Source organism: Lepidochelys olivacea (genome assembly GCF_965140295.1).
Source record: "Lepidochelys olivacea isolate rLepOli2 genome assembly, chromosome: 23".
Lineage (NCBI taxonomy): Eukaryota > Metazoa > Chordata > Testudines > Cheloniidae > Lepidochelys > Lepidochelys olivacea.
Window position 1 is genome coordinate 13,605,648 of NC_140433.1, and position 26,435 is coordinate 13,632,082.

The following is a 26,435-nucleotide window of genomic DNA, read 5'->3' on the forward strand; positions in this document are numbered from 1 at the left end:
CCCCCGGCTAATCCCGGAGCCAACTCTCTATTTCTGGTCCCAGCCTAATCCTGCCGCATCTGCCCAGGCCACGTGCCAGGAGCCCGGCCCCTCCGCGGGCCACCTGCCTCCGAGTGGCTGCGTGGCCCAGGCCCCACCTGAGCACTCAGCAGCCACCAGCTGCTTTGGAGACCCCCTGTTCACTCGCTGGCAGGGGGCTGTGGGTCGGGAGCGAGGGGCACCGGCGGGGCTGGGCTAGCAGGGGCTGCGGGTCGGGAGCGAGGGGCACCGGCGGGGCTGGGCTAGCAGGGGCTGTGGGTCGGGAGCGAGGGGCACCGGCGGGGCTGGGCTAGCAGGGGCTGTGGGTCGGGAGCGAGGGGCACTGGCGGGGCTGGGCTAGCAGGGGCTGTGGGTCGGGAGCGAGGGGCACCGGCGGGGCTGGGCCAGGAGTGAGGGGCATCACAGATGGGCCATGCTGGTTTAGCAGCCACCCCCCCTCCACCACGGACAGAAACAGGGACCATCGCACCCCCATTAGCCATAGGATGAACTAGCTCTTCTTCCTTGCCCCCCACATCCATGGGTCCCATCCCAGTAAGGGAGGAGCGCCCCCTCCTGAGCCCCCCCTCCTTTTAACTACAGCACCAGTGATGGGTGGGGTGGGTGGGGATGGATGGACAGATGGTGGTCCATGGGGCTGGACGGAGAGGGCTATGGGGCTAGGCAGGCAGAGGGGGTGGATGGGGATGGATGGACAGATGGTGGTCCATGGGGCTGGACGGAGAGGGCTATGGGGCTAGGCAGGCAGAGGGGGTGTATGGGGATGGATGGACAGACGGTGGTCCACGGGGCTGGACGGAGAGGGCTATGGGGCTAGGCAGGCAGAGGGGGTGGATGGGGATGGATGGACAGACGGGGAGCCGTGGGGCTGGACAGAAGGACGGTGATCCGCCTGCGTGCCGTCCCCCCTCACCCCTCGGCGCAGGAAGGAAGCTCTCACAGGCCTGGCCCCGCTCTTGGTCCCGTATATAATTTATATTTATATATTTACACAAGAATTGATTTATTCCAGCGGAGGGGACACATATACTCAACACCAGGCAGATCCTCCAATGCCAGAGCTGTGGGGCGGGGAAGGGACCAGGGGGCTCAGGTCTCCCCCCCCACACTTTTGGGGGTATCCCCCGGCTCCACAGCATCGCCACCTGCCTCTAACGGGGAGGAACCGGGCGGCGCCGGGGCCGAGCCAGCGGTTGGGTGGGTTGGGGGTGTTGGGTAGGGCGGGGGCCTCACTCCGCAGGCGTCTACTTGAAACTGTCACATGGAAGGGGGGGCATGAAACCACCGACTAGAGGGTGCAGACTAGTTTGAAGCCCTGGCCTAAGCATGTGCTGGGTGGCTTGAAACCACCGGCTGCATGGAGTAGGGTGGCTTGAAACCGCCAGCTGGGTGCTGTGGGGTGACTTGAAGCTGCCGGCTGGAGCATGCGGGGTGTCTCGAACCCGCCACCTGCAGGGCGTGGGGTGTCGAACCTGCCAACCTGAATGCACGGAGCAGCTTGAAACCGTCATCTCGGATGTGCAGGGGTGCTTCGAAGTCACCTGCCGAGATGTGCTGGGGTGGCCGGGGACCGCTGGCACCAAAGTGCAGGGTGGCTGGGAGCCGCCAGGGTGGGCAGCTCAGAGAAGGAGCGGGTGGTGGGGGTCTCAAAACCGCCGACTGGCACATGGGGGTGTCTCAAAACCGTCATTTGTCATGTCACTTTGTAAAGACTTTGTCAGATTGAACCCCCGGGTCACCAGCTGGGGCATTCCCCCATCCCTTTCCACTGCCCCCCGTAATGGATCCCTAGTGCTGCCCCCCAGGCCTGCTGGGGGGAGGGGTTAATTTATTATGGGGCACATGGGAGCCTCAAGGTCAAAGGTCAAGCACCACCAACCTCAAGATCAAGTTGGGCTCAAGGCCAAGCCCAGAGGCCAAGGGTCAAAGGTCGAGATCTTCCGACTTCAGGGTCAAAGGTCTAACCTCTGCCCCGCCCTCCCCCCAGACCCAGGTCAGTGGGATCAGAGGACTTCCCCCCCGAAGCCTTCCGATGGGTCGTACCATCAGCACCACCCCCTCGCCCTGATGGGTCATACCAAATGGCGGCTCAGAGGGGAAAGATTTGGGCGTGGCCTGGGGAGGGGGTTGTACCAATCGAGCAGACCCCAGTGAGGGGAGGGAGGGGGTTGGGTGTGGCTTAGAGGCTTCGGGGTGTGGCCTGACTCAGCTCCACCTCTCGCCCTCCTGGATGGCACCAATGAAGGGGGCTGTGGCCCATAGCGTGGGGGTGTGGCCTAAATCAGCCCCGCCCCCTTCGGATTGTACCAATGCAGTGGGGGAATGGGGTGTGGGGCCAAGCTCAGTCCTGGCTCCCCTGGACCATACCAACACAGAGCGGAGGGGGGGATTGGGGTGTGGCCTGCAGAAGGGGGTGTGGCCAAATGTGGCCCCACCCCCCTGGACTGTACAAACACAGTGAGGGGGCTGGGGTGTGGCCTGCAGAATGGGGGGCGTGGCCAAGCTCAGCCCCACGCCCTGGACTGTACCACCGCAGAGGTGCCCGGGGGGAGGCGGAGATCCGGGGGGTGCCTAGGACAGGTCCCTCTCCCGCGGCGCCCCGTACATGTAGGTGTCCTTGCCGGGCTCCTGCACGAACTCCTCCTTCCTGTCCCAGTCGGCCGCCCAGCCCCCGTTGGCGAAGCTGGTGCTCCTGGTGGCCCCGTAGCCGCCGCCCCCCCCGCCCCCGTCGCCCGCCCCCCGAGCGGCCTCGTCCTCCTCGTCGGCCAGCTCGTCCTCGTGGATGAAGCCGCACTTCTCGGGGCTGGTCTCCTCCGGCTCGGCCCAGGGCTGCTTCTCGCCCGAGGCGAAGATCCCGTAGAACACGACGCCCCCATAGTGCACCAGCGAGGCGATGAGGAACACGTACTGCCACTCCTCCCGCGTCTGCCCGCCGGGGGGCAGTAGGGGGGCGAGGGCAGGGCAGGGCGTGGGGGTTGGGAGGGGGAGGAGTAGGGGGCGGGGCAGGGAGTGGGGAGATGGGAGGGGGAGAGGGAGGAGTAGGGGAGCGAGGGCAGGGCAGGGAGTGGGGATGGAAGGGGGAGAGGGAGGAGTAGGGGGCAGGGCAGGGAGGGGGATGGGAGGGGGAGAGGGAGGAGTAGGGGGCGGGGCAGGGAGTGGGGAGATGGGAGGGGGAGAGGGAGGAGTAGGGGGCGGGGCAGGGAGATGGGAGGGGGAGAGGGAGAGGGAGAAGTATGGGGTGGGGGCAGGGAGGGGGATTGGAGGGGGAGAGGGAGGAGTAGGGGGCAGGGCAGGGAGGGGGATGGAAGGGGGAGAGGGAGGAGTAGGGGAGCGAGGGCAGGGAGGGGGGATGGGAGGGGAGGGGGAGGAGTAGGGGGCGGAGGCAGGGCAGGGAGTGGGGGGGATGGGAAGGGGAGAGGGAGGAGTGGGGGAGCGAGGGCAGGGAGGGGGGATGGGAGGGGGAGAGGGAGAGGGAGAAGTATGGGGTGGGGGCAGGGAGGGGGATGGGAGGGGGAGAGGGAGGAGTAGGGGGCAGGGGCAGGGAGGGGGATGGGAGGGGGAGAGGGAGGAGTAGGGGGCGGGGCAGGGAGGGGGGAGATGGGAGGGGGAGAGGGAGAGGGAGAAGTATGGGGTGGGGGCAGGGAGGGGGATGGGAGGAGAAGAGGGAGGAGTAGGGGAGCGAGGGCAGGGAGGGGGGATGGGAGGGGAGGGGGAGGAGTAGGGGGCGGAGGCAGGGCAGGGAGTGGGGGGATGGGAGGGGGAGAGGGAGGAGTAGGGGGCAGGGGCAGGGCGGGACGGGGGAGGAGAAAGAGACAAAATAATATTTTATTTCCCTTCCTTATAAACATTTTGACCTGTGGGGGGATCAGCCATCCCCCAACACCGGGCTCCTGAGTGCCCCCGCCCTTGAGCACCAGCTTCAACAGCCCCCCCAGCCCCGCCGGTGCCCCTCACTCCCGACCCGCAGCCCCCCCAGCCCCGCCGGTGCCCCTCACTCCCGACCCGCAGCCCCCCCAGCCCTGCCGGTGCCCCTCACTCCCGACCCGCAGCCCCCCCCAGCCCCGCCGGTGCCCCTCACTCCCGACCCGCAGCCCCCCAGCCCTGCCGGTGCCCCTCACTCCCGACCCGCAGCCCCCCAGCCCGGCCGCACCTTGTGCTTGGTCATGGCCCCCACGATGATGGGGCAGACCATGCCCGAGAGGGTGCCCACCCCGTTGGAGATGCCCATGAGGATGCTGGCGTAACGCGGGGCGATGTCCAGGTGATTCACGTTGAACCCTGTGGGGACGGGGGAGCAAAGGGACTAAGTGAGAGCCCCCCAGCCCTGCCCCACGGCGCCCGCTGCTGTGCCCCTGCCCCCTGCCCTGCCCCACGGCACCCCCTTTCCTGCTCCACAGTGCCCCCTGCTGAGCCTCTGCCCCATGGCATCCCCCGCTGAGCCCCCACCCCCTGCCCTGCCCCACGGCGCCCCCTGCTGAGCCCCCAACCCCTGCCCTGCCCCACAGCGCCCCCTGCTCTGCCCCCACCCCCTTTCCTGCTCCACGGTGCCCCCTGCTGAGCCCCCACACCACCCTCTGCTGAGTCCCCATCCTGCTTCCTGCCCCCCGGCGCCTCCTGCCCCACTCCCTGCCGAGCCCCCACTCTCTTCCCTGCCCCACAGCACCCACTGCTGACCTGAAATAGCGAAGCCGCTGAAGCCCACAGCAAGGACCAGGAACGAGATGGCGACGCCTTTACTGTGAGAGTAACCCACCACCAGCAGCAGCGTCGCCTCCATGCCAAAGCCTTGGGGGGGAGAGAAACTGAGTCACACACACCCCGGCCCTGCCGGTGCCCCTCACTCCCGACCTGCAGCCCCCCACAGCCCTGCCGGTGCCGATGTGACGAAGTGGGACTCTTCTTAATGTTTCCTCTGAATAGTGTGGGGGTGCCTCAGTTTCCCCTAGGCAGTTCTTAAGTATCTAGGGGGTGGGGTAAGGGTGTATGATCCCTGCAGAGCCCTAGAGGGCAGGTGTGTGCAGGGGTCTGGACACAGAGAATGGCCGACACCCTGTTTCCTGGCCACTGATGGCCTGGGCCCTTCCCCCCTGCAAGGTGAGAGCTGAAGGGTTGGAGAACAAAGGGGTCAGGTGGCCTCCTAGCCCGGGAAAGGGACAAAGCCCAGAGGAGGGGGTTGGGGGGCTGGAGGGAGTTTCAGTTTGGGGCTGGCTGGGACATGGAGTGAAGGGCAGACGGGGTTGTCTGGCTCACTGCCCCCCAAAATGGACCCGGCTGAGGGGTCCTGTTCTCTGCACCCACAAGCTCTGTGTTAGACCATGTCCCTGTCGTCTAATAAACCTTCTGTGTTACTGGCTGGCTGAGAGTCACGTCTGACTGCGGAGTCGGGGGGCAGGACCCTCTGGCCCCCCCAGGACCCTGCCTGAGTGGACTCGCTGGGGGAAGCACACGGAGGGGCAGGGGAGGCTGGAGGCTCGGGGGTCAGCCCCAGGAAGGTGGAGCCGGGGGAGCTGTGTGTCCTGCAGACAGGCTGCTCCCGGAGAGGAGACTCCCCCAGGGTCCTGCCTGGCTGCGTGGGGAGCAGATCCAGAGCAGCGCCCGGGGACCCGGTGACAGCCCCTCACTCCCGACCCGCAGCCCCATCTCACCTCCGCAGTTCATCATCTTGCGGACGTTGGTGGTGGACATGATCCGGCGGCTGCGGAGGAAATCCGCGATCTGCCCCCCGATGGGGACGATGATGGTCATGACCAGGTGGGGCAGGGCAGAGAGAAGGCCCACCTGGGTGGGAGGGCAGGGAGAGGAGGAGTTACCTGCCCCGGCACCCACGGGGAGCCTCTCCCTCCCCCCACCCCCCTCTTTCATGGGTCCCACCCAGCTGAGTCTGGGCCCCAACCAACTCGTTGCACTGATGGGAGAAGGCAGGATTTCACCCCCGGATTCCCTGCTCGGGATGGGGGGGGGCCTGGGCTCTGTGCCAGCTCTGGGAGGGGAGTGTGGTCTAGTGGTTAAAGCAGGGGTGGGGGCTGTGCTCCCGGACTCCTGGGTTCTGTCCCGGCTCGGGGAGGGGGCTGGGGGCCCGGACGCCTGTGTTCTCTCCCGGTTCAGGGAGGGCAGCACAGGGGCTGGGAGCCTGGACTCCTGGGTTCTGTCCCGGCCCGGGTCGCGCAGCGCGGGGGCTGGGTGCCCGGATGCCTGGTTCTGCCCCGGCCCAGGGCGCGCAGCGCAGGGGCTGGGTGCCCGGATGCCTGGGTTCTGCCCCGGCCTGGGGCGCACAGTGCGGGGGCCGGGGCCGGTACCTTGCTGATCTCGAAGCCGAAGACCTCCTCGAAGTAAGCCGGCTGGCTGATGAGCAGCAGGTAGAAGGTCCAGCTGCGGCAGAAGTTGGCGACGATGATGGCGTAGACGGGCATGGAGGTGAAGAACTTGCGCCAGGGGGCCTTGAATTTCTGCCGTGGGGGGGAGGGAAGGGAAGGGTGAGATAGCCAGGCTGCGAGCTTCCCCACAACAGTGCCCCCAGGGAGGGTGTCTCGGTGCTGCGAGCTTCCTCGCAGCAGTGCCCCCATCCCATGGCATCCTGGGGCTGCGAGCTTCCCCACAGCAGTGCCCCCAGCCCAGGGCGTCCCGGCGCCGCGAGCTTCCCTGCAGCAGTGCCCCCAGCCCGCTTGCCATGGGGGTCTCACCACCAGGGGGTTCATGAGGCTGGCGCTCTCCCCGATGCTCTCCTCAATGTACCGGCGCTCCTCCTCCGTGATGGTGGGGTGCTGAGCCGGGCTCTCATAGGAAACCAGCAACCAGAACATGTACCAGAAGATCCCAAAGCTGCCTGTCGATAGCAGGGGGGAGGAGTCATGGCGGGGGGGGGGAACAGCCAGCTGAGAGAGCCCCTCCCACCTCTGTGTGGGGATACTGGGCAGGAGGGGCCCACGGGTGTGGTGGGGGGAGGCTGGATGCTGGGATAGATGGGCCCGTGGGTTTGTTGTGGGGAGGCTGGGCGCCAGGGTAGATGGGCCCGTGGGTTTGTTGTGGGGAGGCTGGACACCTGGGTCGATGGGCCTGTAGGGTTGGTGGTGGGAGGCTGGATGCCGGGATAGATGGGCCCATGAGTCTGGTGGTGGGAGGCTGGATGCCGGGATAGATGGGCCTGTGACTCTGGTGGTGGAAGGCTGGACACCAGGATAGATGGGCCCGTGGGTTTGTTGTGGGGAGGCTGGATGCCAGGGTAGATGGGTCCATGGGTCTGGTGGGCGGAGGCTGGACACCGGGATAGATGGGCCCGTGGGTTTGTTGTGGGGAGGCTAGACGCCAGGGTAGATGGGCCCGCAGGTCGGGTGGCGGGAGGCTGAACGCCGGAGTCGATGGGCCTGTAGGGTTGGTGGGGGGAGGCTGGACGCTGCGGTCGATGGGCCCATGGATCCGACCTTACCATAGACGTAGAAGACCGAACTCCACCCCGAATACTGGACCAGGACCCCGGCCAGCGGCATGGCCACCACGGCGCCCGCGTAGGAGCCTGCGAGAGGTTGTGGCCCATGTTAGCCAAAGCCCCACGGTGTGAACCGAACTAGACCCCACCCACCCCCGAACTGGGGACAGAACCCAGGAGTCTAGGCTCCCAGCCCCCCTGCTCTAACCACTAGATCCCCCCTCCCCTCCTGGCACCGGGGAGAGAACCCAGGCATCCGGGCTCGGCAGGGGAGGGTCCCTTACCACAGAAGGCCGTGGTGGCGAGGCGGCTGCGCTCCAGAGGGGGGGCCCACTTGCTCCAGATCCCGTGGCAGGCTGGGTACGTCACCCCCTGGGACAGACAGATGTTAGGGCTGGGGGGGCGTGGCCAGGCTACCAGGCTCCGCCCCTTCACTGGCACCGTTCCTCCCACACCGTGCTCACAAACCCCCTCCATTAGGAAGGGGGCGTGGCTAGCACATCTGGCCACGCCTCCCAATACACAAAGAGGGCAAGGCTAGAAGGAGACCCGCCCCCTACCAGCAGCCCCACCCCCTTCAACTGGTTGCCCCCTCCCACCCGGACTAGAAATGGGCGTGGCCAGAAAAGCAAGCCCTGCCCTCTTACCCCGCCACCTCCATGTGCAAGAAGGGGTGTGGCCAACATATCAAGCCCCACCCCCTAACCCTTCCCTCCCAAGCCTCCCCCATGAGGATGGGGGGCGTGGCCAGGAAGGCAAGCCCCACCCCCTCCTCCGTGGTCCCCCCCACCAGGGGGCGCTCACCTCCACCAGCCCCTGCAGGATGCGGACGAAGATGACGCAGCCGTAGTGAACCCGGGCGGCCGATGGGATCAGCATGTTCAGGGTCGAGGTGGCCACGATGGCAAAGCCAAACACCCTGCGGGGGGAGGGTGGGGTCAGGGCGGGGGGCTCGCGCCATCGTTTGCACGCGCGCGGCTCGCTCGTGTGTGGCACGCTGGTTGCTCACTCTTGTGTTTGCCCGCTCGCTGCTCACGAGTGCATTGTACCTTCGCGGCTCACTGTTGTCTTCGCCTCTCAGTAGTGCGTTGCACGCTCGCTGCTTCCTATTGTGTTTGGATGCTCACTGGTGCAAGGCACACTCTTGTGCTTGCACGCTCGCTGCTCACTGTTTGCAGCTCACGCCGGTGTTTGCATGCTCATGGAGGGTGCGTGTATTTGCAAGCTAGCTGGTGCATTCAAATACGCACCGCACATCAGTGCATTGCACACTTGCTGCTCACTATGGTATTTGCACACTCAAGGGTCACCCTTGTGTTTGCCTGCTCATTACTCACTAGTGCACTAAATGCTTCTTGCCCACTATTGGGCCTGTGTACTTGGCAGCTTGATCTTATGTTTCCAGGGTCACTGCTCAAAAGGGCTTCACACGCTGGCTGCTCCCTAGTGTGTTTGCACACACATTGTTCACTAGTGCACTGGAGGCTTGCTGCTCCTTTATGCATTGAACGCTCACTGCTCAAACATGGGCTTGCACGCTTGCTGCCCACCAGTGCATCGCACACGCACCGATCACTAGTGTTTGCACGCTCCCTGCTCACTAGTGCATTGCACTAACACTAGTGACACACTGTTGTGTCGGCACAATCGATGCTCTGTGTTCTGCCGCTGCTGGTCATGGCTGCAGCCGCATCGTCGCTGGTCAGAACAGCTGCTCACGGCTGCATTTTGCCTCCCTCGCACTCTTACACCTCTGATGCCTCTGAGGTGGGGAGCAGGGGCTGGGTATATGGGGTCCTCTCTGGGGTGGGGTGAGGGGGCTGGGTATCCAGGGCCCCCCCCGAACCAGAAGTGGGACACGGCCCCTCTGGAGTGGGGCACCGGGGCTGGGTACATGGGGACCCCGCGCCCGGTACTGAGATGCGGCTGGGTCTAGGGTGGGCATTGGGGCTGGGTATACGGGGACCCCCGCGCCCGGCATGGAGATGCGGCTGACTCTGGGGTGGGGCACGGGGGCTGAGTACACAGGGACCCGTTGCCCGGCACTAGGACATGGCTCCTGTGGGGTGGGGCGCGGGGGCTGGGTATATGGGGACCCTGCGCCCGGCACGGAGATGTGGCTGACTCTGGGGTGGGACGCGGGGGCTGGGTATACAGGGACCCCGTGCCCGGCGCGGAGATGCGGCTGACTCTGGGGTGGGGGGCAGGGGCTCGGTACATGGGGACCCCACGCCCGGCCTGGAGATGCGGCTGACTCTGGGGTGGGGGGTGGAGGCTGAGTACATGGGGACCCCTCGCCCGGCACTAGGATGCGGCCCCTGTGGGGTGGGGCACGGGGGCTGGGTACACGGGGACCCCGCGCCCGGCGCGGAGATGCGGCTGGCTCTGGGGTGGGGCGTGGGGGCTGGGTATATGGGGACCCCTCGCCCGGCACTAGGACGCGACCCCGTGGGGTGGGGCAGGGGGGCTGGGTATATGGGGACCCTGCGCCTGGCACGGAGATGCGGCTGACTCTGGGGTGGGGCGTGGGGCCTGGGTATACGGGGACCCCGCGCCTGGCGCAGAGATGCGGCTGACTCTGGGGTGGAGCGCGGGGGGCTGGGTAGCGCAGACTGCCGCCCAGCGGGACAGGAAGCGGTGTCTCTCCCGGGAGATTCAGGGAACCAGCCAGGGATTAGCCCATTTGGAGAGGGGCCAGGCCCTGACAGAGCGGAAAGGAGCCAGGGGAGTTTTAATGCGACTGAGATTTTGTACCTGACCTGAAATGCCTCCCTGCCCCACCCCCCGCAGCCCAGCGCCCCCTGCTGAGCCCCCACCCCGCTCCCCAGCGCCCCTGGTGCCGCCCTGGGGCCATGGGGCCGGCTGTGCGTCTCTTCCAACCTATTGGCAGCGAATTTCTGGGCGATGAAGCCGCCAGGGATTTGCGTGACGATGTAGCCCCAGAAGAAGGAGCCGTGAATCATCCCGACCGTTTCGGGGTCCCAGGTGAACTGGGCTTTCTGTGGAGGAAAAGAAACAGAGGAAAGGCCCCGCACCCCATTCTCAGCCCCCCTGAGCCAGCCAGTCCCCGCCCTGGGGCTGGGTGGGAGTCGGCGCCTCCTAGAGGGGACAGGCCCTGGGCCCCATTCCCCGCCCCCCTGAGCCAGTCCCCACCTAGGGGCCGGGTGGGAGTCGGCGCCCCCTGGAGGGGACAGGCCCCGGGCCCCATTCCCCGCCCCGGAGCCAGGGGGAGTCGGCGCCCCCTAGTGAGGACAGGCCCTGGGCCCCATTCCCCGCCCCCCTGAGCCAGTCCCCACCTAGGGGCCGGGTGGGAGTTGGCGCCCCCTGGAGGGGACAGGCCCTGGGCCCCATTCCCTGCCCCCTTGAGCTAGTCCCCACCTAGGGGCCGGGTGGGAGTCGGCGCCCCCTGGATGGGACAGGCCCCGGGCCCCATTCCCCGCCCCCCTGAGCCAGTCCCCACCTAGGGGCCGGGTGGGAGTTGGCGCCCCCTAGAGGGGACAGGCCCTGGGCCCCATTCCCCACCCCCCCCGAGCCAGTCCCCGCCCTGGAGCCAGGGGGAGTCGGCGCCCCCTAGAGGGGACGGGCCCCGGGCCCCATTCCCCGCCCCCCTGAGCCAGTCCCCGCCCGGGGGCCGGGTGGGAGTTGGCGCCCCCTGGAGGGGACAGGCCCTGGGCCCCATTCCCCGCCCCCCTGAGCCAGTCCCCGCCCGGGGGCCGGGTGGGAGTTGGCGCCCCCTGGAGGGGACAGGCCCCGGGCCCCATTCCCCGCCCCCCTGAGCCAGTCCCCGCCCGGGGGCCGGGTGGGAGTCGGCGCCCCCTGGAGGGGACAGGCCCCGGGCCCCATTCCCCGCCCCCCTGAGCCAGTCCCCACCTAGGGGCCGGGTGGGAGTCGGCGCCCCCTGGAGGGCACAGGCCGCTCACCTCCACCACCACCTTGTCGCCCCGGTACACGGTGTTGTTGTTGACCATGCTGACGATGGCCACGCCCAGGTTGCAGCGGATCCCGAAGCTGATGCAGAAGCCGAAGCCGCAGAGCATGGCGATGATGTACCGGCGCGGGAGGCCGAAGCAGGTGCAGTCCACGACCGGCTGGTGCTTCTCCGCCACCGCCACCGCCCGCCCCTCCTGCGTCAGCTCGATCGTCTCCCCGCCCGGCTGGTGCCGCTCCAGGAGCCTGGCCCAGGGACAGCGAGAGCCAGCGAGAGAGGGGGGTGGGGGTGGGGGTGGGGATAGATAGATAGATAGATGGGGAGGCGGATGGGGATAGATAGATAGATAGATGGGGGGGCGGATGGGGATAGATAGATAGATAGATAGATAGATAGATAGATAGATAGATAGATAGATAGAGGGAGTGGATGGAGATCAATAGATAGAGGGGGTGGATGGGGATAGATCGATAGATAGATAGATAGATGGGGGGCGGATGGGGATAGATAGATGGATAGATAGATGGGGGGTGGATGGGGATAGATAGATAGGGGGGCGGATGGGGATAGATGGATAGATAGATGGGGCGGATGGGGATAGATAGATAGATGGATAGATGGATAGATAGAGAGATGGGAGGCGAATGGGGATAGATAGGTAGATAGAGGGAGTGGATGGAGATCAATAGGTAGAGGGGGTGGATGGGGATAGATCGATAGATAGATAGATGGGGCGGATGGGAATAGATAGATAGATAGATAGATAGATAGATAGATAGATGGGGGGCGGATGGGGATAGATAGATAGATAGATAGATAGATAGATAGATAGATAGATAGATAGATAGATAGATAGATAGATAGATAGATGGGGGGTGGATGGGGATAGATAGATAGGGGGGCGGATTGGGATAGATAGATAGATAGATGGGATGGATGGGGATAGATAGATAGATGGATAGATAGAGAGATGGGGGGCGGATGGGGATAGATAGATAGAGGGGGTGGGTGGGGATGGATGGGGTGGGTGGGTAGCTAGATACCCCCACCGCCACCTCACCCGGCAGCTCCCTTGCTGAGCAGGGCCAGCCCCCCCCATCCCGGCCCCAGGGCCGGCCTTGCTCAGCACAGGGAGCTGCCGGGTCACGGGGCAGGCGGCCGCGTTAGCAGATCACAAGGACGGTTTTAAATATCCCTGGCTAAACTCCCCCCGCCCGGCCCCCACCCGGCTCGAGCTGAACTGACCTTCCCCAGCGAGGTCGGCTCCTCTGGTACCGGCTTTCCCCACAGCTTCCTGCCAGGTCCCCCCCTCCCCGGCGCTGGGACACGGCCCCTCTGGGGTGGGGCAGGGGGCTGGGTATATGGGGACCCCTCGCCAGGTGCTGCGATGCGGCTGGCTCTGGGGTGGGGCAGGGGGCTGGGTATATGGGGACCCCTCGCCAGGTGCTGGGATGCGGCTGGCTCTGGTGTGGGGCAGGGGTCTGGGTATACGGGGACCCCTCACCAGGTGCTGGGATGCGGCTGGCTCTGGGGTGGGGCAGGGGGCTGGGTATACGGGGACCCCTCGCCCGACACTAGGACACAACCTCTCTGGGGTGGGGCAGGGGCCTGTGTATACAGGGAACCCCCTGGGGCAGGGGGCTGGGTATACGGGGACCCCTCGCCCGGCGCTGGGACGTAGCAGCTACAATCCATCCATTTCCCCAAACCCCTCCCTCCAGCCCATTCCCAGCGTTTGCTCCTAGTTAACAGATATTGAAGTCTTCAGGTTTTTGTTTCTCTTCAGTTGGTAAAATGCCCGGCCCTGCCCTCATTGCAAACAGGAGTGACTCTGGATTGACCCCAGGGGGCCCGGGAGCTGAGATCAGAACCTGGCCCTATCCTCATTGCAAACAGAGTGACTCTGGATTGACCCTGGGGGAGCTGAGAGCAGAACGCGGCCCTGCCCCCATTGCAAACAGGAGTGACTCCGGATTGACCCTGGGTGATCTGAGAGCAGAACCAGCCTCTCATTTCTGGTCCCTGCCCCCTCCCCCTACTGCTCCTCTCCAGCCCCCAGTTGCCTCCCAGCCCCACCCCACCCCCTACCCCCTTCCCCAATTGTCCCACCCCTACTCCTTCCCCTCTACCTCCATCCCAACACCCACCCCCTCCTCACTACCCTTCCACACCCCCACCGCCTCCTCCTTCCCGGCCTCCCCCCTTCTCATCCCCAGCCTCCCCCCCTCCCCTTCTCGCCCCCACCCCCCTCCCCACCTGGTGTTAAGAGGCAGCTGCTAATTCTTGCACCTTTTCACGCTGCATCTTCTTAGCACCAGCAGCTCTGCAAGAGCGAGAGAAACGGAGCCTCCCCCCCCGCCACCCCCACCCTACTGCTTCCCTCAGCCCAGTGCCCCCCCCGCCCTACTGCTCCCCGCAGCCCAGTGCCCCCCCCGCCCACTGCTCCCAGCAGCCCAGCGCCCCCCCCGCCCACTGCTCCCCGCAGCCCAGTGCCCCCCCCGCCCACTGCTCCCAGCAGCCCAGCGCCCCCTAGCGCCTCCCGGGAGCCAGCCCTGACTGCCAGGGGAGAGCGCCCGCTTCTGAGCCCCCCGCAGACCAGCACCCCTTCTGATCCCTGCCCTGCCCCCTGCTCCCCAGCGCCCCCTTCTGATCCCCCTGCCCTGCCCCTCCAGCCCAGTGCCCCCTGCTGAGCCCCCCACCCTCCCCCCGCAGACCAGCGCCCCCTGCTGAGCCCCCCACCCCGCTCCCCAGTGCCCCCTTCTGACCCCTGCCCTGCCCCCTGCTCCCCAGTGCCCCCTACTGACTCCCCTGCCCTGCCCCCGCTCCCCAGCACCCCCTGCCCTGCCCCCCGCTCCCCAGCGCCCCCTTCTGATCCCCCTGCCCTGCCCCTCCAGCCCAGTGCCCCCTGCTGAGCCCCCCCGCAGACCAGCGCCCCCTGCTGAGCCCCCCACCCCGCTCCCCAGCGCCCCCTGCTGAGCCCCCCACCCCGCTCCCCAGCGCCCCCTGCTGACTCCCCTGCCCTGCCCCCGCTCCCCAGCGCCCCCTAGTGCCCCAGTGCAGCGCCGGGCTCTGCACCAGCCCAGTTCTGCGCAGCCTGCCGCAATCCCAGCCCCGGCGTGTTGGGGGGGGAGGGGGGCGGGGGGGGGAGTTGGCGCCGGTGCCTGATGCCACGTGGCGCAGCGGGACCATATGGGAGCCGCGCTAAGCCCCGTGCTGGGCTCCTGGCCAAGCTGCCTCATCCGCTCGCGAATACCCGCAGCCGGGCTGGAGCTGGGCGCACACGCCCCCCCTCCTTCGCACAAGCTGTCCCGAGCTGCTACAGCCCCCCCAGCCCCGGCTAGTGAGAGCAGAGCGGCGCCGATTGTGTGTTTGTCTGGGGGGGGTCTGCTGCCCCCTGCTGGAGGGGCCGGGCCCTGCGCTGTGTGTGTCCCTGGCGCCCCCTGCTGGAGGGGCCGGGCCCTGCGCTGTGTGTGTCCCTGGCGCCCCCTGCTGGAGGGGCCGGGCGCTGCGCTGTGTGTGTCCCTGGCGCCCCCTGCTGGAGGGGCCGGGCGCTGCGCTGTGTGTGTCCCTGGTGCCCCCTGCAGGAGGGGCTGGGCCGGGCCCTGCGCTGTGTGTGTCCCTGGCGCCCCCTGCTGGAGGGGCCGGGCCCTGCGCTGTGCATGTGTCCCTGGCGCCCCCTGCAGGAGGGGCCGGGCCCTGCGCTGTGTGTGTCCCTGGCGCCCCCTGCTGGAGGGGCTGGGCCCTGCGCTGTGTGTGTCCCTGGCGCCCCCTGCTGGAGGGGCCGGGCGCTGCGCTGTGTGTGTCCCTGGTGCCCCCTGCAGGAGGGGCTGGGCCGGGCCCTGCGCTGTGTGTGTCCCTGGCGCCCCCTGCTGGAGGGGCCGGGCCCTGCGCTGTGCATGTGTCCCTGGCGCCCCCTGCAGGAGGGGCCGGGCCCTGCGCTGTGTGCGTCCCTGGCGCCCCCTGCTGGAGGGGCCGGGCCCTGCGCTGTGTGTGTCCCTGGCGCCCCCTGCTGGAGGGGCTGGGTCCTGCGCTGTGTGTGTCCCTGGCGCCCCCTGCTGGAGGGGCCGGGCCCTGCGCTGTGTGTGCGTCCCTGGCGCCCCCTGCTGGGGGGAACGAGTCCTGCTCTGGGGGGGGAGAAAGCAATATTGGGGAGTGGGGACCTCTGACCCAGGTCTTGAAATCCATCTGGGGCTGGCGGGGGGTCCCGGGTTAGGGTTGGGTGTAAATGTGTGTTTCTCTGGTGGAGGGGGGAGTGTGTGTGTGTGTCTGCTCTCCCTATGGGGCTGACCCCCAGCCCCTTACCCCACCTGCCAACAGGGGTATCCGTCTGCACTCCCCCGATCTCCCCCCGCTCACTGTATGGGGCCGGAGATGACCCTTGCTGCCGGGGAATTAGCCGCCGGACGCCTAAATCCCGCCGCAGAAGGTGACCGGGGAGGGCAGAGAGCAGCCGCCCACCCAAATGGGCCTGGCTGCCCCCCATGGGGGCAGGAACGCAGAGGGGGGGCATGGGTGCAGCTTAAGAAGGAGAAGGTTGGGGGGTGACCAAAGTGGGGAAATTTGCTAATGAAGGCGTATTTAATCAGGCAAAGGTCTGACGCGGAAGCTGGACTGATTCAGACAGGAGCCAAGATGCAAATGTTGAAGAGCCCGGAGAATTAACCACTGGCTGGGGGGCTCCTCCACCGGCACTTGGGGACTCCGGCTGGTTTGCGAACCGAGCCACTCCGGTTGAAGCAAACACGAATACCAGGCCGGCCTCCAGCCTGGGCCCTCCAACCGGGCAGGTTTTGTGGCCCTCTGACTCTCCCCGCCTCCTCGCTGGAGCTGGGCGAGTCCTGGAGATTGCCGAGCTCTGCCAATTGGGAAAACCCGGGGAGAAATCCGTCGCGCCAGCTGGAGGAAAGCGGTTCGAAATTTCCAGCGCACCCAAACGTTAAAGGGGGGAAAAGAATCCATTTGGCGCAGGGCTTTTTCCTGAGCTGGTTTCGTGGTTATTTCTTTCGTAGAACAGGAGGAAATTTCAAAGGGAAACATTGGGACGGCATCCTTTTTTGCTCCCTCCCCAATCTGTGACCTTGGCCCAAATTTAGGAAGCCCATAAAAAATGCCAAAAGGAAAAAAAAAACACCCCACCCCAATTGGCTCGTCTTGTACCATTCATTTCTCGCTCCTCGGAAAGAGCCTCTCCCCTGGCCGCAAATCTCGGCTAAACCCGGGGCGGGGGGGGGGGGGGGGGGGTTGGGGTCGACGACCGCAGTCGTAATTTATGGTTTGCACTTTCAAAGTTGCAGAGAAAAGCTTGAAAAGGGGCCAAGTCAAAGCAAGGCTGGGTGTTGGCTGGAAAATCGCAGGAGTTTCAAAGCCAAGCTCAGGAGTGTGTTTGGTTCTCTGAAGACTCGGGGCCCAAAACCAGAGAGAGAGAAAACAGGCTGCTCCCTCAGCAGTGAGTCACAGCTCAGACCACTGTATGCTGGGAGGGGGGGTGCTGGGCAGGGAGCCTGACCGCCTGCTTGGGAAGAGTCAGGGGTCCCGTTGTGGTGTAAATACACCCCGGGTCTCTGCTTTTGGCAAATACAGACATGCCCTGCTCGTAGGCCTCTGCAGCTTGTACCCCGTGCCCGTCGCTGTGCCCGCGTCAGGCCTCTGTCCACTGGCTGCCCATCGCTAGCACATCAGACACAAGCTGCCGGGCTCCCCGCCCCCCCATGGCCTCGCCTCGCTCCTTCACGGCCGCGCTGACAGCTCCCAGCTGCCCCCAACACGGGGCAGGCGCCCCCGTGAGCACCGGCCACAGCCACCTCGTTACCCGCCTCTGGCTCCTGCCTCAGGCTCGTCCCGGCTGGGATGCCAGTGGGGCCAGGCACTGGGGGGCTCCCGTGCTGACCCCCCCGGATCTCAGTCCTGCTCCGGGTTCCCCTGTCTGACTGTCTCTAGCCAGCGCCTCTTGTCCAGCACTGGCGGCTCTTCGGGGCCAGGGCCGGGGCCGGCTTTTAGTTCAGGGTCTGCGCAGCCGTGGGGCCCTGGGCCGTCTCTGGGGCCCCTGGGTGCTACCGTAATACACCTAATAATGCGTAAGAGAGGGATAGCTCAGTGGTTTGAGCATTGGCCTGCTAAACCCAGGGTTGGGAGTTCAATCCTTGAGGGGGCCATTGAGGGATCTGGGGCAAAAATTGGGGATTGGTCCTGCTTTGAGCAGGGGGTTGGACTAGATACCTTCTGAGGTCCCTTCCAACCCTGATCTTCTTTGATTCCGTAATACACCTAACAATGCGCAGCGCCTGGTGCCATGGGGTCCTGGGCTGTCTCTGGGGCTCCTGGGCACTACCGTAATACACCTAACAATGCACAGCGCCTGGCACCATGGGGTCCTGGGCCGTCTCTGGGGCTCCTGGGCGCTACCGTAATACACCTAACAATGCACAGCGCCTGGCACCATGGGGTCCTGGGCTGTCTCTGGGGCTCCTGGGCGCTACCGTAATACACCTAACAATGCACAGCGCCTGGCACCATGGGGTCCTGGGCTGTCTCTGGGGCTCCTGGGCGTTACTGTAATACACCTAACAATGTGCAGCGCCTGCCACCATGGGGTCCTCGGCTGTGTCCGGGGCTCCTGGGCACTACCGTAATGCACCTAATAGCAATACAAATTCACAGCACCTAGGACAATGCATGACTGGAGTGCCTAGGCACCCAAATGGCATCATAAATGCATTCGCTGCAATTAAGCAACATGCAAACAAGAAACCAGCACAACTGTCATGAATCAAAATCAACAGGGCGGGAAACAGCTGAAATTAAGCTAAATAAATAAGATCGTCTAAATGAAGTGGTTAATTATATCCAACAATGCTAATTAATTAAATAATCCTCGTCCTTCGAACTAAGGGAATAAAAACATGAAACTGCCTGCACCAATTAAAGACTCCAAGCCAAATGCAACCCTAAGCAATCAGAATCAAATAAAAACAAGCACATGCTCTAAAAACCCGAAGGCAGCTGTGCTCAGTTGAAAAAATCTGCAATATAGACAGATACTGGTACAGAGGGTTCGGATATATTTTTAAAAATGCAGTTCAAATTCCCCAGTCAAAGGAGAGAAAATTCAATGCACACACAAAACAGACACTCAAATTCAAACAAAATACCACTAAACTCCTCCGCCAGGGCCAGAACCCAGGAGTTCTGGCCCCCAGACACCCAACCACCAGACCCCACTCCCCTCCCAAAGCCAGGGATCGAACCCAGGAGTCCTGGCACCCAGCCCCGCTCTAACCGCTGGACTCCACTCCCCTTCCAAAGCCAGGGAGAGAACCCAGGAGGCCTGGCCCCCAGACTCCCCCTGCTCTCACCCACTAGACCCCACTCCCCTCCCAGAGCTGGGGAGAGAACCCAGGAGTCCTGGTCCCCTTCCCCTCCCCTGCTCTAAATTCAATTTAAACCCTTCAGTCCAATGACAAGACTTCGACAGGCTGGAGTGAAAACGGAGCTGAAATCAGGGCTGGTTCCTTGCTCGGGGCTCTGGGCGGGTTCAGGGATTTCCAGAGTTGTGAGACTTAAACACAGGGTGTTGGAAGGGAAAAAATTTCTATGGAGCCAACTTCAGCGCCATGAAATATAGATGAGGCAGGATGCAGCTATGGCTCGAAAAGCCATGAATTATTCAGCGCGCCCTGGAAGGGCTGGTCAAAAGGAAGCTGGGCCTCTCCCCGCCTCCGCGAAAGTCCTTGGAGGGAGGGGAAAGGTTGCACAAGTCCCGGTTCCCAGCACCTCCCAGCTCTAACCACTAGACCCTACTCCCTGTCCAGAGCCAGGGCAGAACCCAGGCATCCTGGCTCTCAGCACCCCCCCTGCTCTAACCACTAGACCCCACTCCCCTCTCAGCACTGGGGAGAGAACCCAGGAGTCCGGACTTCCAGCCCCTTTCCCAGGAGGAGCCACCCCAGACATGGCTGGCAGTTGTGGGTAGTTTTCATGGCCTGGGGTGTTAACAGTTTAACCCACGAAGCAGGTTTTCAAGTTCCCTACAGAGACGGTTCACTTGAATCTACCTGGATCACCTACCCGACTCCCATCCTTGGGGCAGACTATTATCCCATGGTACAGAGCGGGGGGCTGCGGAGAGGCTAAGTGACTGAACCAGGGTCACTTGGGGAGTCTGTGGCAGGGTACATGCTGGAACCAGGTTTACCATCTCCTAGGCTGTGTCCTAACCCCTGGGCCACCCTGCTCTGGGTCAAGGGAAATAGCAGATCTAAGGGAGCAATACTGTCTCCCCCATGCACGGAGGAGGGGGGTGTCACGTGGAACAAAATGGAAACCTCCATTCTCCTGCTGCCAGCTCCCTGGGTGCCCCGCTTCCCTCCCAGGGATTCCCTACAACCTCCCGATTGTCCCCCATGCCAGGGGTTATATGTGCCCTCCCATTCCTGCCACCTCCCATACTCGGGTAGCTGTGGATGCTGCCCCTCACCCCTATGCCTCTAGGGATTGTGTTTTTAAGCTTTTTGCCCCAGCTGGGAGGTCTAAAAGGATTACTATTTTTCTTTTAAATGGAAGCTGACATTTTCACAAAATCCCAGGACTCTGGGAGCTGGGGATTCGGAGAGAAACAGAGACTGTCGCCAGATACTGAGGCACTGTCAAAACCCCTGGAGTGCCTCTCGCTACATCTTTGGGTTCCTAAATCTCTTGGGAAATTTGGGCCCAATTTCTCTCTTACAGACACAGAGAGAGAGAGAGAGAGAGAGAGAGAGAAGGACTCATCCGCTCAAGCAAGGGGAGGCCGGGACATAGGCACACACAGGATCCGGCCTTGGCACATGACAAAGAAGCAATTTCACGTTGGGAGCCGGGCGGGAGGATTAGCCCCGGCCCAGCTGTCTAGTTCACAGCAGCGAAGGGAAAAATATCGAACGGCCTTTTGACTTTGCACTGGCCTCCCGTGACCCTGAAAGGTGTCGGCTGCTGGCAAACGACCCAACGCCTCCCCACACAAATCTTGTGTGTGTGTGTGTGTGTGTGTGAAATAGATAGATAGATAGATAGATAGATAGATAGATAGATAGAGGAGGTGGGTGGGGATGGATAGAGGGAGTGGAGGGGGATAGATGGGGGTGTCTGGGGATGGATAGATGGATAGAGGGGGTGGCTGGAAATGGAAAATTAGATAGAAAGATAGATGGATGGGTGGCTGGGGATGGATAGACAGACAGAGGGGGTGTCTGGGGATGGTTAGATGGATAGAGGCAGTGGCTGGGGATAGATAGATGGATAGAGGCGGTGGCTGGGAATGGATGGATAGATAGATAGAGAGGGTGGCTGGGGATGGATAGATGGATAGAGGCGGTGGCTGGGGATGGATGGATAGATAGAGGGTGGCTGGGGATGGATAGACAGACAGAGGGGGTGTCTGGGGATGGTTAGATGGATAGAGGCGGTGGCTGGGGATAGATAGATGGATAGAGGCGGTGGCTGGGGATGGATGGATAGATAGATAGATAGATAGATAGAGAGGGTGGCTGGGGATGGATAGAGGCGGTGGCTGGGGATGGATGGATAGATAGAGGGGCGGATGGGGATAGATAGATAGAGAGGGTGGCTGGGGATGGATAGACAGACAGAGGGGGTGTCTGGGGATGGTTAGATGGATAGAGGCGGTGGCTGGGGATAGATAGATGGATAGAGGAGGTGGCTGGGGATAGATAGATAGATAGATAGATAGATAGATAGATAGATAGATAGATAGATAGATAGATAGATAGATAGAGAGGGTGGCTGGGGATGGATAGATGGATAGAGGTGGTGGCTGGGGATGGATGGATAGATAGAGGGGCGGATGGGGATAGATAGATAGAGAGGGTGGATGGATGGATAGATAGATAGAGGGGTGGCTGGGGAGAGCTGCTGTGGCCAGGAGGCCGGCGGGCCCTGTGGCAGGGCGTTGGAAGAAGGGACAGGAGCTGTGGGGAGCCAACTGGCTCCTATCCCCGGCCCTGCCCCGAAGCACCTGGGCAAGGCCAGACGGGGCCCTTGAGCCAGGGTTTCCGGGTGCCCGCCATGCTGGGAGCCCACTGCACCCACCGGCCCTAGGTGGAGCCAAGCGGGTCAGCTCCCCAGCGGTGATCATGGGGCTCAGCCCCTCGCCCAGCACGGGGAGAAAGGAACCCACTCACGGGAAGCCCGGAAGGGATCAAACTCGGCGCAGCCAGCAGGGGGGCGGGTTGAACCATGTGCCGGGAACAAGGTGCAAGGCCGCCCGTGGGGGGCTGAAGAGAAAAGCGAATGTTGAGTGACGAGGCCAAAACTCGACAGGGAAGAGCAGCCCTGTAATGAGCCCTGGCCGCGCCAGGCGCCGGCCCAGCCTTAAAAGCAGCAGGTGCGGCCAGAGTTAAGGACGGTCTGGAAAGACCGGTGCCCAAGGGGACCCAAATTAAGGACAGTGAAGAACCTTCCAAGGGGTGTTTCTGGAGCACTTGACTTGCCGCCCTTAGTCCTGGTCTTTTAACGTCGGTTTCATCCACGCGCACCCAGATCTGCGGCCACCGGCCTGTAGTAGCTACACAAAGATTTGGCTTGATCGATCACAGCCGGCGTTTATATGTTATATATCGAATACACCCTGTGGGTGGCTCTCTCGTGCGCAGACACACCCCTTAGACACAAGCAGATCTGTGATAGTGTCCATGTGTAAACGGGTGTGGAATTGATAGACATCTATGTGAAGAGATTTGATTTTGTCCGTATTCAGGATGTTATACCAACGATGGAAGGCCTAGACCGGTGGGTTTCAACACTTTGTTTCTGGCGACCCAGTTGAAGAAAATTGTTGATGCCCGTGACCCCGCGGAGCAGGGGTGAGGGGTTTGGGGTGTGGGAGGGGGTGAGGGCTCTGGGCTGGGGGTGCAGGCTCTGGGGTGGGGCTGAGGAGGAAGGGTTTGGGGTGCAGGAGGGGACTGGGTTTGGGGGGCTCAGGGCTGGGGTAGGGGATTGGGGTGCAGGAGGGGGTCAGGACTCTGGGATGGGAGTGCAGGCTCTGGGGTGGGGTCAGGGATGAGGGGTTTGGGGTGCAGGAAGGGGCTCTGGGTTTAGGTGTGGGGGGCTCAGGGCTGGGGCACAGGGTTACCTTGGGTGTCTCCCGGTCAGCGGTGCAGCAGGGGTGCTGAGGCAGGCTTCCCACCTGTCCCGGCACCCCTCTGCGCCCCGGAAGCAGCCAGCAGCAGGTCCGGCTCCAAGGTGGAGGTACTCAAGCTGCTCTCACCCACAGACACCGCCCCCTCCCCAGCTCCCATTGGCCAGGAACCAGCCAATGGGAGTGTGGAGCTGGTGCTTGGGGCAGGGGCAGCGCGCGGAGCCCTGTGGCCCCACCGCCTAGGAGCCGGACCTGCTGCTGGGCACTTCTGGGGTGCAGCGCGGTGCCAGGACAGGTCGGGACCAGCCTGCCTCAGCTAGGCAGCACCACCGCCGGGACTTTTAATGGCCCGGTCACCGGTGCTAACCAGAGCCACGGCGACCCACTGGTCTAGATAATACTTAGTCCTGCCGTGAGCGCCGGGGACCGGACTGGACGACCCCTCAAGGTCCCTGCCCGTCCTCCGATTCTATACACAATATATAGACACATACCTGGGAATGTGTCCACAGATACACGGGTGTGTGTGTGTGTGTATATATAAATATATATGGGTGTTTATTGCATCGTTTTTATTACGTGTGTTCGTATACCATATACCACCAAATCTGTGTGTGCGCACATATATATTGCATACACACCCATGCACTTAGGGTTTATTACATGCAGATAGCTGTGTAGTTGTGGAAAAGTATGCGTAGCTAGATATTATATATCACCACATCTGGGTGTGTATATTTTATTGCATGTAACACACAGAAAAGCTCACAGATGGGATGATTATACAATAGACACCCCTTTGATTAGCTATAGAAGGGAATATATATATATACACACACACACACACTAATATATATTATACGCACAGAAATTGTTATGACACACACAGAGGGCTTTGATCTAATCACCTCCTGCTTTGCACAGCTCCTGGCCGGAGCCTCTCGTGCAGGGTTTCTCGCTCGCTGTATAAATAAATCGCGCGGGATCCATTTAGAAACCTGGTGCATATTTCATGAGGTTTGGCTCTGGTGGGACCCACTCTTCGGCGGAATCCGGGCCAGTTACGTAAGGGCACCGGGGTCCGTCTCCGTGCCAGGGCCGGGGTTTGTTCTGCTCACTCGGCGGTTTGCGAACAACACAATGTCCCGGCTCCGCATCGATCCGCCTCCACCCCACCTCCCCTGGGGACGGCAGCGCCGGGCGGCTACGGACCAGACCTGCGGGCTGGGGCGCGGGGCGGGAATTCATGGCTTTCGTTCAACCCCCCCAGCACACCCCCACGCGGCACGCCCCCACTTCCAAGAGATACCCACATGCCGATGCTCGCCAGATGTGCGGGGCGCCCCGGACACAGCGCAGGGCCCGTCCCCTCCAGCAGGGGGCAGCAGGGACCCACACCAGGCCCCATCCCAGCCCCACTCCGGCAACTGCATGACCTGCAATATTATTCTGGCGTTTCTGTGGATCCCGCCCCCCGCCTCGCAGGGCGACCCCAGCATTGTGTGATCCACTCCACGCTCATCGCAACCTCCCCCTAGGTCTCCCAGCCCAACGGGCCTGTTTCCCCCCCACCAGCCCCACAGAAGGCTTCATCAAGGGAGTGGGGGGGGGGAAAGAAATTGCACCAAGCTGCAGAAATACAGAACCGGGCCAGTGTCTAAAGGCCAAAGCGGGGGGATTAGAGAGGGTCGGGGGGGAGGGGGGGGATGATGAATGGATGAAGGTTATAAATAGAAAGCAAATATCTCTCCATCACATCCGCCCCAGGAAGGGCAGATGGGGAGGGAGACGCTTCCCAAGGCAGATCTGGGGCGCACCCCCAAGCGAATTGCCAGCCCCTGCACCCCACCCCAAAGAGCTGGGTATAGGTGTGCGTGCGGAAGGGAGGGGCCTGGCATCTGCCCCTGGGCATCAAGGCGGGGTTTGGGAAGGGAGGGGAGTGTGTGTGTGTGTGTGGGGGGGTGAATCGTGGGGGTGCAGCAGGTGAGTCTAGGGTTAAGTGTGGGGGGCTGAGACATGGGGGGGTGAATCCAGGGAGTGAGTGTAGTGGGGCTGAGAAATGGGGTAAAGCTAGGGGGGAGTGAGGGGGGGCCTGAAGCCAGGGTTTGAGGGGAAGTGATCGTGTGGGAGGGGGCACTGAGGAAGAAGAGGTGGATCTGGGGGGCAGGGGGCTGAGGAAAGAGGGGGTGGATCTGGGGGGCAGGGGACTCAGAGGGGTGAAGGTGGGGGGCAGGGGGCTCAGGGATGGGGGAGAGGGTGGATCTGGGGGGCAGCCAGGCAAAGACTCAGAGGGTTGGGGCTCGTAACCCAGCCCAGGTCAAGCCACCCGCTTGGCCACCGTCCGCCCCCCAGCCCCCTGCTCCCGGCAAAGCAGGGACCAGGGCCCCGATCCTGGCCCCACAGGGGCCCAGATCCTGACAAACCCCCCCACGCCCCCTTCCCCACGCCTCACCTGTGCACCTGGCCCAGCGTCTTCCCGGCCAACTTCTGGAATTCCTCCTTGTTGAACTGCATGGCGGCGAGCGGGACCGGCCCGGGCTGGGTCACAGCACCATGCTCCGGCCCACGGCACCGGGGGTCGCTGTCTGTCTCTCTCCTGCCTCCCTCCTGTTTCCTTCCTTCTTTTCTCTTCTCTCTTTCCGTCTCGTTCCTTCTCTTCCTCGTCCCTCCCTTCTCTCCGCTTCTCTCCCGCGCTCTTGCCTGCCCGTCTCTGGCTCCCGACGGCAGAAGGAGCTCTCAGCCGCCGGCTGCCCAGGACCGATCTGTCCCAGCCCCAGCTGCTCCCCCCTCCCCGCCCCACGCTGAGCCTCCCGCGTCACTGGCTCTCAATCCAGGCGATCCTGCGTGGGACGCTGCCGCCGGCTCTGCCCCCCCCCCCGCCCCCAGCAGGCCAGCCCCGAGGCCACGGGGAGGGGCCGGGAGTAGCACCAGGGACAGCTCCGAGGCGGAGAACCGGCCATCCCCTGCGGAAGCGTTCCTCGGGGCCAAGGAGCCAGGACTTCTGGGTTCTTTCCTGGACTCTAAACCCGCACAACCCATCTCCTTCCCAGAGCTGGGGAAAGAACCCAGGAGTCCTGGCCCCCAGACCCCCTGCCTGCTCTAACCACTAGTCCCCACTCCCCTCCCAGAGCCAGGGAGAGAACCCAGGAGTCCTGGCTCCCACTCCCCCTGCTGTAACCACTAGTCCCCACTCCCCTTCCCAAAGCTGGAGAGAGAACCCAGGAGTCCAGGTTCCCAGTCCCCCCCTGCTCTAACCACTGGACCCCACTCCCCTCCCAAGGCAGTGGACCTGGCCAGCTCCGAGCTCACCCTCCCCTGGGCCCTGGAACTGCCAGCTGTCGGGAGCCCCAGCCAGCCAGGAGGCAGCTGCCCAGACCGAGGGGTGTGGGGGGGGGGGGGACGTGCCCCAGTGGGAGACAGATGGTGCGAGTTTCTCAGGGCACAGGCCCTTTCTTGGCAGGTGAGGGGGGGAGCAGCCGGCAGCCTTGAGCAAATCTGTGCCCCCCCACAAACCACCAGACCCCACTCCCCTCCCCGAGCTGGAGAGAGAACCCAGGAGTCCTGGCTCCCAGCCCCACCCCCCCATGCTCTAACCACTAGACCCCAGTCCCCTCAGAGCTGGGGAGCGAACCCAGGAGTCCTGCCCCTCCCCCCCCCGCCCACCAGTGAGAATTACAACCCAGGAGCAATGGACACTTCCCAGCACCAGATGGGATAGGTGGGCGGGATAATGAGATGCAAAGATATGCACCGAGGAGGGAGTGGGGGTAAAGAGACAGGAACGGGCTTGGGACCCCCCAAGCCTGACTTTCCGGGGTGGTCTTGGGGGAGATGCCGGGGAGATGCCCCCCCAGCACGGCAGTAAGGCCTTAACTGGCCTCAGGGAAAGGCTGCAGGTTCCCCACCCACCCCCC

General features: G+C 63.6%; 1 protein-coding gene across 1 annotated transcript; it reads right to left on the reverse strand.

Annotated features, from left to right (window-relative positions):
- Positions 1 to 993: 993 nt before the first annotated feature.
- On the reverse strand, positions 994 to 25,268 carry SLC17A7 (solute carrier family 17 member 7). Its single transcript, XM_084612283.1, has 12 exons — positions 24,974 to 25,268; positions 11,383 to 11,635; positions 10,343 to 10,461; positions 8,267 to 8,381; positions 7,747 to 7,834; positions 7,463 to 7,549; positions 6,720 to 6,862; positions 6,336 to 6,485; positions 5,685 to 5,817; positions 4,714 to 4,824; positions 4,190 to 4,317; positions 994 to 2,964 (listed from the first exon to the last, which is right to left on the reverse strand). Exons 1-12 carry the CDS (start codon positions 25,033 to 25,035, stop codon positions 2,611 to 2,613), a joined length of 1,743 nt encoding a protein of 580 aa, XP_084468409.1. The 5' UTR covers positions 25,036 to 25,268; the 3' UTR covers positions 994 to 2,610.
- Between the last annotated feature and the right edge of the window lie 1,167 nt (positions 25,269 to 26,435).